We start from the raw sequence: 10,623 nt of genomic DNA, 5'->3' as shown, positions 1-10,623 counted from the left end.
AAAGGCTGTCCTGCATACTTTATGCCCCTCCTGCATATTTGCCACCCCAACTTAGAGACCAAAATCACACATGCCAAGGGAATGGCCTTTTCTTTAGCTGGGTTTATTGGTTGTGTGTATTTCCAGAGTTTGCTCGCCAAAGTGAAGGTTCAGTCTGCTGTCTCTCTACACACAAAAACAGAGACTTGGTAATAGCAGCCAGCATTTGTACAAACATAGCACCCGAGGGCTGCTTCACAGAAGATGAGAGTGCACACCTGCCTTTCTTAGCCACAGAGCCCTCTAAAGTGCAGGAAGAGGGGCAGAGGACCAGTGACCCTCCAGATATTGCTGGACTAGAACTCCCATCATCCTTTACCATTGGCTAAGGATGTTCTGAAGCAGAGCCACCACTTGTGTGTAGTTCCTAGTGGTTCTCCAACATGGCCATGGCTGAAGATGCTATCCTTTCATCTAGCAAGCTATGCAGAGGACTCATGCAAGTGTGGGGATTTTGCATGATATAATGAAGGGTTGGGTAACTTTTTTGCTCTGGCAGACCAGATCTCCATCTCAACCCCCTCCCTCTCACTTTGACACTACTCACTTGTCAGTCATCTGTATTAATGGGATCAGACTGACACTTGTCAAGACAGTGCTTGCCAAACAACCAGCAATGAAGTGCCTGTCACGTGCTTAAGAGGAGCTTGCTGGGTCAGGAATAATCTAGTCCAGCATTCTGTTCTCACAGTGGGCACCCTGATGCCTATAGGAAACCCCCAAGGACCCGGGCGCAAGATCACTCTCCCCTCTTGAGGATTCCAGCAACTGGTATTTGGAACTGCTACTGCCTCCCAACTATGGAGGCAAAGTATAGCCATCGTAGCTAGTAGCTTCCATGAATTTGTCGAATACCCTTGTTAAGCCATCCTAGTTGGTAGTTTATGTTCTGTGTGAAGTCCTGAATCTTCCAAGGTTCAGCTTTACTGACTGCGCACAAATCACGTTATGAGGAAGAAAACCTTTATCCACTTTCTCCCTGCCATGCATAATTTTATAAACTACTTTCATGTCACCTCTTGCTCATCTTTTCTCTATAAACTAAAGGGTCCCTAATGCCGCAACCTTTCCTCACAGGGGATTTGCTCCATCCCCTTGATCATTTGGGTTACCCTTTTCTGATATTTCCAGCTCTGCAATATCCTAGGTGAGGTGACTAACTGTATAAAGTATTCCAAATGCCGCAGAAGAGATTTGTATAACAGCATTATGATCCCAGCAGTTTTATTTTCAACTCCTTTCCTAATGAAACCCAGCATGGGATTTGAATTTTTCATGGCTCCCGCACACTGGGTCACAATCTTCACTATGCCAAGGTCTCATTCATGGCCAGTCACCGCAAGTTCAGACCCCATGAGTGTATATATATGAAATTAAGATTTTTCTTCTTGACATGCATCGCTTCTGCACTTGTTTGGATTGAACTGCGTTTGCCATTTTGGGGGGCCATTTGCTCAATGAGGAGAGGTCCTTTTGGAGTTTTTCACTTAAATACAAACACCACACTGAACAATTTTGTATTGCTAGCAAACTTGGCCACCTCACTGCTCAACTGCTCACCCCTAACTCTACATCTTTCATGAACAAGTTAAAAAGTGCAAGGTCAAATACCAATCATTGTTGGGGGAGGCACTCTACTTTCTACATCCTTCCATTCAAAGAACTGCCCATTTATTCCTACTCTCTATTTCCCGCTACTTAACCAAATCCTGATGTACAAGAGAACCTCTTATTCCATTATTGCAAAGCTTAACACGGACATCTTTGATGAGGTACCTTGTTGAAAGCTTTCTGAAAATCAAAGTACACAGTGTCAACTAGATCACATATCTATATACTGCTTCACACTCTGAAAGAGCTTGAGTTGCCTGCAAATACCCGCAAAACAACCTGGCAGGCCAAAATTGGCCCATAAGGTGAAGGCATTTCTCTTCCCAGGTATTGTAAGAGTCAGCCCAAGTCTTGCCAGAGGAAATGGCAAGAACCAGATCAGGAGAAGAGGCATGTAAATAAAATGGGGTGGGGGGGGAGAGACAAAAACGGGTAAGGAGAATTTTCTTGATTTATTGGCTGCCTTGCATTTTGAGCTGTTCTGCCTTCAGCTTCTGGCCACCTCTCCACAAATGCTGCAGGTTCTGGGGCCACAATGCTTTCCGCCAGAGAGAACACACACTCTCTGCCTACTTTGTGATGCCCTCCACATGATCACATACTTGTGCGGTGAGGGAAACTACAGCAAGAGAAGTTACTTAATGAAGCCCGACATTTATTATGGAGGTGCAACAAGCTTTTGGAAGTGGGGAAGGAAGGAGGGCTGCTGCCTTTCTTGGCCCTGGGGGCGCCCTGCTTCCTGGCAGTGTGAGAGAGATTGTGGTTGTCAGCCTTGAGCTGGAAGGAGAGACGGAGGGAATGCCTTCCTCACGTGTACATGGCACCATGCAGATACTCCAGCCGATGCGCCTGCTGTTGCCGCCGCACCTTGGAAAATAAAGGTAAATATGAATGCCTCCGGCTCTATTCACGACTGACATGTGGCCCCCAGGTGGTTCTCCACGAGATAATACAGCACCTCAGGCCAAAAGACATACATCTAACTCCTGCACCTGCCCACAGGGATCAGCACTCACCTTGTCCTTCTTGTACTCTTCATATTGTTCGTCGTCAGTGGGCAGCTCATGACGGCAGAGAGGGCAGGAGTTGGTCTGGGCAAGGAGAAAAGAGTTAGCAGCAGCAGCCTCTTGAGAAAAGGGAAAGGGTGGAGGGAGCCATCCCAGGTACCAGAGAGGGAATGTCCCTGTTCCAATACTTCACCTTTCCAAGCCAGGGAAGAATACAGCCTTTGTGGAAGATGTGCTCGCAGGGCATCTTCCTGACCATCTCTTCCTCCTCAAACTCCAGCAGGCACACTGGACACTTCAGCCCTTTGTCTAACCCCCACAAGTGGTTGGAGAAAAGAAAAGGCAGAAAACAGTTCCATCAAGTTGGCTCCACTCTACTGCAACACAGCATGGCTACACCTTTGCAAAGCTCAGAAATCCTGCCAATCCCATATTTACAAGCATTTTATTCTAATTGGATTTTTCTACTATAAGATTACTAGTGGATTATTGCTACTACAAGAGCAAGGGGTGGAGCATACATGATGGAAAAGCTGGGTATGCCAAGCACAAATACTCCACCCTCTGGATGCCAAAGCCTTTGACAGATGCTGCCAGAACATCAAAAGTCCTCACACCTGGGAGTCATGACATTTTGTGCCAGATTCTTCCTGGAAGTATCATCAATCAGAAAAGACCCTGCTAATAATAATAATCCTGCACCAGAGCTGGTGGAAAACACTGCAGAGAGCCCTTGTGATGTAGCAGTTAGAGTGCTAGACTAGGACCAGGGAGACCAGGGTTCAAATTGCCACTCACCCAATGTACCTCACAGGGTTGTTGTGAAGATAATATGGGAGGGGAAGAGTACTGTATACCCCACCTTCAGCTCCTTAGAGGAAAGGTGGGATACAGTATATAGTGGTACCTTGGGATGTGAACGGGATCCGTTCCGGAGCCCCGTTCGCATCCTGAACAGAACGTAAGATGCGACGGCACGTCTGCGCGTGCACAGGTTGCGTTTTGCCGCTTCCGCGCATGCGTGTGACGTCATTTTGAGTGTCTGTGCATGTGCGAGCGGCGAAACCCAGAAGTGACGCACTCCATTACTTCCGGGTTGCCGCAGAGCGCAACCCGAAAGCGCTCAACCTGAAGCACATTCAACTCGAAGTATGACTGTAGATGTAATAAATAAAACGTTTTAAAGGTGACCTTTCGAACTTTGTCATGACCAAAAAGCAAACCTTGAGTATACAAACAGGAAGGCAAGGAAAAGCAGTTGGTGCTCAGCAGAGGCAGGAAAACCAGCAGGCAGGCAAGGAGAGAGATGCACCTTATTGCTGCTGAGCTTGGAAATGGGGGCACAGCTGCTGCCATTGCAGGTGGAAATCAACCTACATCTTGCAACTTTCCCCCAGTTCCCCAGGCAGCTTTTGTGACTCCTCTGGACCATCTCTTCCACAGAAATTGGGTTGGACGCTTTCAAAGACTGAGAGGTCTTGGAGACATTGACACTCAAATTCTTGTTACTTTCTTAAATGACTGTGCCGGCTGGGGCTGATGAGAGTTGTAGTCCAAAACACCTAGAGAAAGCTGACATAGACTGTCTTCTAACCACAACTCTTGAAGTGCTGAGAAATACAAGGCCCAGAATGAAATCAAAACTACTACCTGCTTGCTGTGGGGTAACAGGCACTGAAGGAAGGCTCTCTACAGCTTGCTTGGCAGCTGGCGGGGGGAGCCGGTGGTCCCAGTCTTCACTCTCCAAGAAGCCCACATCAATCTCCAGGCCATTGAAGAGGGACCTGCATATGTTGGAGAAAAAGAGTGTGAGCACCTACCACCGGGCTTCCTCGTCAGAGAGCTCTGAGCCATCAGAGAGCTCGTGATCCAAATTCCTAAAAATTGGAAACTCCTTATATACTTTATGAGTGAAAAAAGAAAATGAACTCATAATATCTGGGTTTGAGGACTGGAGAAAACATTTGTTTATAGAAAGCAGAATTGTTGGGTGCTATTTTGGAATGGATGCTTTGAATAATTTTCTATATACAGCTGACACAAAAAATGGAAGTTTTCCTTTTGGTTTGTGCTTTTATTTAGATTAGTTTATCTTTGATAAAAAGATATTTGATATTAACCTTTGCATACGTTCTTTCACATTTTTATTGTCAATTTTTTATTAAAGATTTTCTTGATTTACAAAAGTGTGTGTAATCTCTCTCTCTCTCTCTCTCATATATTTATTTTCCCCATGTAACATTTTTACAAATCAGTTTCATTTGTTGAGACATTGGGAAGAAAAGGGGGAAAGAGGTGGAGGGGGTGGAAAGATGGGTGGGGGTGGGGTCGGGCGACGGTGTTTCTATTTTACTTACTACATGTAGGGTTTGGTGTCAGCGTTGCTTGTGCAGTTTTTTTGTTCTTCGTTTGTGTTCCTTTGGCGGTGAGAGAGGTTGGGCTTGGCCATGGGTGTGGTTGTTCATTTGTGGTTGGCTGTGGTGGTCTTTGTTTTCATGTGTGAGTGGGGTGGGTGGGTGTTTTGGATCAGGTTAGCATTATTGATTTGTATGCCATTGGTTGATTTTTGTCGTTGTCTTGTTGGGCTGTGTATGTGATAAAGGGGAGCCATACTGGGGTGAAGGCATCTTCTTTTGTTTGTCCCCGTGTCAGTTTCAGTTTATTGGTTAATTTGTCTAGTAGGGCTGTTTCCTATACTATTTGGTACCATTGGTCCATGCTTACTCCTGACAGGTCTCTCCAGTGTCTGGCTATGATGCTTCTGGCTGCTGAAAGTAGGTGGGTTATGAGTTCTTTGTGGTGTAAATGGGCATCATTGTCTTGGAAGATGTTTAGAAAGGCCAATTCTGGGGTGGTTTCTAATACTTGTTTGGTTATTTTTCAAATTTTAATTGTGACCCAATTTCCAAAATAAGGTGTTCATTTGAACCCTGGGGGATCTTCTCTGCTTCACTCACTGGGAGCATCAGAGAAAGAGGAGGTGGGATTGTTATTTTATTCTGGAAGGGGGAACATGTTTTCCTCAGACTTCTGAGTTGCCATGAAGGACCTCGGCTGCTTGTTGTGAGACTGGGCTGTCGCAGAGCATAGGGAGGAAAGCGTGGGCACTAAACCTTCTAATAAAGGTCCGGATTGTCTTGCGCCCCCACAGCATGAATTACGGCTCCCCCCAACCTTTGCAGAGCTGGAGAGCACTTTTTGAGGTTGACCTGGGTAGACGCCGAGCACAGGAAGCCATGCTTTCTTCGCAGAAGGAAGCCTCGTAAAAAAAACCAAGTGAGGATCATAAACAGTGTGTTTTGGATGGACTTTAATTGGACTAAGTTTATGACCTGGATTTCTGGAATACAAAAAGGGAGTCCATTCCAGAAGTGGTTGAGAGCTGCATGGGTAATTGTATGAGAGTGTGGAAAGAAGTAAAAAAAAGACTTGGGAAAGTGGAGGAAGATGCAACTTTCCTTATCAGGAAGAATATCAGCCATCAAGATGAAAATATTACCTAAGACCAGGGCTTTTTTCCAGCCGGAACTCACCTCTTTAGTGTGTTTCAGCACCTCTGCAGTGCCATTCCCTGGTGGCAGTTTATAATTTTTGGCCCCAGCGGTGAGGTGAGTGGGCAAAGAAGAGAAGTCCCCCTCCCTTCAACAACCTTGGGTTCTCCCCCTAAAAAAAGGTCAATAAGTCCTGCCTATGATGCTATTTCTTTTCAAAACAATACCAGTAATAAGCAATTTAAGTTGTTTTAAACAGTGGCAGAGAGACATATCAAGATTCATTTGGCAGGGGAAGAAGCCAAGAGTTAAGTACAAAATTTTAACAGATATAAAAGACAGAGGCAGATTCTTACTACCAGATCTTGGATTGTATTATGAAGTAGCATGTTTATGCTGGTTAACAGAATGGATAGCTCTGGAAGATGTTGGATTATTGGATTTAGAAGGATTTGATAGACAATATGGTTGGCATGCATACCTATGGTGAGCGTGCGCCCCTACGATTTTCGGCGTCTGTGCAGACATGATTTCCAGCGCTGCGGAAGCGAGTCCCCGTGCCGCGCTGCGCCGGTTTAGCGCAGCACGCGAGCGGGCAGCTCAGTTCGGGGGCGGCTCATGGGCCGGTCAAACAACCTCCGCAGGCCGCTTCTGGCCCATGGGCCTTAGGTTGGTGACCCCTGCTCTAGCCCACTGAAGCAAGTTCTATGAAGAAAATGAATATGAAAAAGAAATGGGGCACCTACAGAGACATATTAGAGATCGGTGAAGCAGGAGTAATGCTCAAAAAAAGAGAGGACATTAAGGAATGGATAACAGAGTGGTTCCAATCTGAGATGTACAAAAAAGATAAACTGGAGGGATCTGCTGAAGAAAGTTCTGACTTTGAAAGGGGTTTAATGGAGAATAATGAAAAACTAATTTTAAAAATGTACAAAATCCTGCTGGAATAAGAAACAAAAGATGAACTGGTCAAAGCTGCTATGATACACTGGGCAAGGGATCTAGGACACAACATCAAGATGGCATCATGGGAAAAACAATGGGTGATTAATATGAAATTTGCAGCCTATTACACCCTGAGGGAGAACTATCTAAAGATCATCTATAGATGGTCCTTGATCCCAAGTAAACTTGCTAAGATGTGTAAAAAAGGTTCTAATATACACTGGAAGCGCCAAGAGATGGAAGGTACAGTCTTCTACATTTGGCAAACATGCAAAAAGGCTAAAGGATTTTGAATAAGATATTTAAGTTGACGTTTAAAAAACCCACAAAAAAACCCTTGGAATAAGGGAATTAGACGTCCCGAAAAAGTTGGTCAGCTTATTTTTATACCCAACAATGGCAGCAAGAACAATATATGTGCAAAAGTTGAAGGATGATGAGATACCAACCGAAGTAGACTGGTAGAATAAATTCACAAGTATGCAGAGTTAAAAAGTTTAACAATGAAAATCAAAGACCAGGAGGAGTCAGTGTTTAGGGAAGAATGGAAGCCTTTCATAGAATATCTGAAGAACTATAATAACCATATTAATATGCAAGTAGGATATGAATTGTAAACAGCCGTGAAAAGTAGTTTAGATAATGAGGAAGGAGGCTAGTTACAATATGCAGCAAACTAAGGGGAAATAAGGAAACTATGGAGGGGAAATTCACATTTATTAGAAAAAAGAGTGGAAATTAAAAATGTAATGTCTGCTTGAAAATTCTAAATAAAACATTTTTTTACAAAAGTTCACAGCCCATGAGGAAATATGTGACATTTTAAGATTTTTGTGTGTGCATCCCTTTACACTTGCTTACACTAAATTGCATTTGCCATTTTGCTGCCCATTCATTCAGTTTGGAGAAATCCTTTTAGAACTCTTCACAATTCCCCCCTTGTTCAATGGCCGTTAAGCTTACTCAAGGGTTGTCAACAGCATTTAGAAATCTAAGCACACATTGTACTTTGCTTCCCAAACCAGCAGTGGGTGCATAATGGATGCAGAGTAAATAGGTGTGCGTACACCGCCAAATAGTGAGGCAGGATTTACCCTTGCACAAGTCATCCTAGTTCTACTTCAGCAAAACTGGTACTTCTACATGCCTGTGAACTCGCTTTAGCAATGCGCCCCACCGGTTTTCCTAGAAGAGACAGTAAGCCAGTGGTTCTCAAAACTTTTTTCTGGGGGCCACACTTTAAGAATAAAAATGTGCTTGCACGACACCATTTTTAAAAATTGATAAAATACATTGGAAACCACAACTAGGATTGTCCACAGAATCACTTGAAGCACTTGCTCTCAGTTTGAAAACATATCTATCAATATTCTGCTAAAAAAAATTATATATGCTATACCATATAATACTGTACTATACCAAAATGTTTAAATGTTTCTTTGATTGCCCTAGACACACTTCCCGACATGCTTGCCATCCTCTCCTCCCACACCCTTTGAGAACCACTGCATTAAGCTAACCAGCCCATATTTTCCAGCATCCTCCCTGGGATCCCTTTTTAATTGGTGTTGCATTGGCCATGGTGGTCCAAAAAGATCCTGGGAGGTAAGATTGATTTTTATCCTGCTCCTTCCTCCATCCAATCTCCCTTTTTGTAAGATGCCTTTGCTGTGGCTCCTTAGTTGCCCTGTGAACTAAGCCTAAGCGCATGAAACTGAAACAAGACCTTCTTGTTTCCATGTTTAACACGTTTTTGACACAGGAAGCTGCCTTATTCCAAGCCAGATCATTGGCCCAGCTATTTCATTGCTGCCTTCACTGACTGGCAGTAGCTTCCCAAGACTACAGACAGTGGTCCCTCCCAAGCCCACCTTGAGATGCTGGGGAGGAAGCGTGAGGCCTGAGCATGCAAAGAAGATGCTCCACCGCCCAGCTCAGGCCCATCCCGTCCCGTTTCTCCTGTGTGGAGTTTTAGACTGGGGGCGAGGACCCTGAACGCTAACCACACAATGTACGGCGGTACCTCTGTTTATATACTTAATTCGTTCCAGAGGTCCGTTCTTAACCTGAAACTGTTCTTAACCTGAAGCACCACTTTAGCTAATGGGGCCTCCCGCTGCCGCCACACGATTTCTGTTCTCATCCTGAAGCAAAGTTCTTAACCCGAGGTAATATTTCTGGGTTACCGGAGTCTGTAACCTGAAGTGTCTGTAACCCGAGGTACCACTGTACTGTAATATAGAAACAACAACACAACAGATTCTGAAAACCTTGCCACGGCCCAGAAGCAGAACTGCAGGGAAGATAGGAGAGTGGGTCTACTAGCTGTGATGGCGAGAGGGAGCCTCAAGTCCAGGGGCAGTCTACCTGCAAGTGGGGGGGAGACCTGCCTAGGCATGTCCAGACATAGCTGTCAACCTTCCATTTTTTGCAGGAAATCCCCTTATTCATGTGGGACGCGGGTGGCGCTGTGGGTTAAACCACAGAGCCTAGGACTTGCTGATCAGAAGAAGGTCAGCGGTTCGAATCCCCGCAATGGGGTGAGCTCCTGTAGTTCGGTCCCTGCTCCTGCCAACCTAGCAGTTCGAAAGCCCATCATGTGCAAGTAGATAAATAGGTACCACTCCGGCGGGTTTCCGTGCGCTGCTCTGGTTTGCCAGAAGCGGCTTAGTCATGTTCACATGACCTGGAAGCTGTACACCAGCTCCCTCGGCCAAGAAAGCGAGATGAGCGCCGCAACCCCAGAGTTGGCCACGACTGGACCTAATGGTCAGGGGTCCCTTTCCCTTTTCCCCTTCTTCCAGCGCCGTTCCCCGCTGCTCTCCCGGATTGTTAGCTATCCCGTGGGCTTTCCCGGGCCAGGGGAGGCTGCTGATCCCTTCATTTTGTCAGCTGTGTGTCCCGAGGCTGCCTTTCGGCTCTGCCCCGGGAGGGAGCCCCCCACAGCCCGCCCGCCCGCCCGCCCCCCGGGACGCCCACCTGGCCAGCTCCAGCAGCGCCTGGCGATGCGGCTCCTCCTGGCGGGGCCCGGCGCCCGGCTCGCAGTCGTGCTCCTCGAAGTAGGAAGCCATGGCGGCGCCTCCCGCTCCGCCTCCGCCCGGGACTCGGCTCCTGGCCAAGCCCACCTCAGCCGGGACGCCGCGCGCGCTCATTGGCCCCAGCCCGCGGGCAGCGGCCAATCAGGGCGGGCGGCGAGATGCGGGGATTCGGGTCGTGGGAAGGCGCCCGACGGGACTTGGCAGCGGGCGGCGCGGGGGGGATGCTGGAGGGAAGTGGAGGAAGAAGGAAGCGGCCGGGCAGGCTCTCCATTCCTGGGGCATTTCCCAGCTTTGCTTTGCTCTTGCGGGTCGAGCACGGGCGGGCAGGCTCTCCATTCCTGGGGCATTTCCCAGCTTTGCTTTGCTCTTGCGGGCCGAGCACGGGCGGAGCCGCGGCTCTGAGTTCTTGCATTCCTTTCTCTCAAGCAAAGCTGAAGCTTTTTTTGCTCCGGGGAGGGACAGGCTGCTTTTTCAAAGGTGGATCCCCTC

At 46.8% G+C, this 10,623-nt stretch overlaps 1 protein-coding gene across 1 annotated transcript; it reads right to left on the bottom strand.

Annotated features, from left to right (window-relative positions):
• Positions 1-2,284: 2,284 nt before the first annotated feature.
• On the bottom strand, positions 2,285-10,218 carry RNF181 (ring finger protein 181). The gene is made up of 5 exons (XM_081868575.1): positions 10,076-10,218; positions 4,308-4,441; positions 2,851-2,966; positions 2,667-2,741; positions 2,285-2,517 (listed from the first exon to the last, which is right to left on the bottom strand). Exons 1-5 carry the CDS (start codon positions 10,165-10,167, stop codon positions 2,458-2,460), a joined length of 477 nt encoding a protein of 158 aa, XP_081724701.1. The 5' UTR covers positions 10,168-10,218; the 3' UTR covers positions 2,285-2,457.
• Between the last annotated feature and the right edge of the window lie 405 nt (positions 10,219-10,623).

The sequence above is a fragment of the Podarcis erhardii genome (assembly GCF_964252035.2).
Source record: "Podarcis erhardii genome assembly, chromosome: 7".
Taxonomy (NCBI): domain Eukaryota; kingdom Metazoa; phylum Chordata; class Lepidosauria; order Squamata; family Lacertidae; genus Podarcis; species Podarcis erhardii.
Note: the sequence above shows the minus strand (reverse complement) of the source record. Positions and strands in the feature narration are given on the sequence as shown.

What these genes read in the sequence shown, in the direction of transcription:
- RNF181 (XM_081868575.1), bottom strand. Translation starts at nt 10,167, where the DNA reads ATGGCTTCCTACTTCGAGGAGCACGACTGCGAGCCGGGCGCCGGGCCC. An exon ending in GCGCTGCTGGAGCTGGCCAG is followed by an intron (nt 4,442 to 10,075) that starts GTGGGCGTCCCG and finishes CAACATATGCAG; the next exon opens with GTCCCTCTTCAATGGCCTGG. An exon ending in AAGAGTACAAGAAGGACAAG is followed by an intron (nt 2,518 to 2,666) that starts GTGAGTGCTGAT and finishes TTATTTTCCAAG; the next exon opens with GTGCGGCGGCAACAGCAGGC.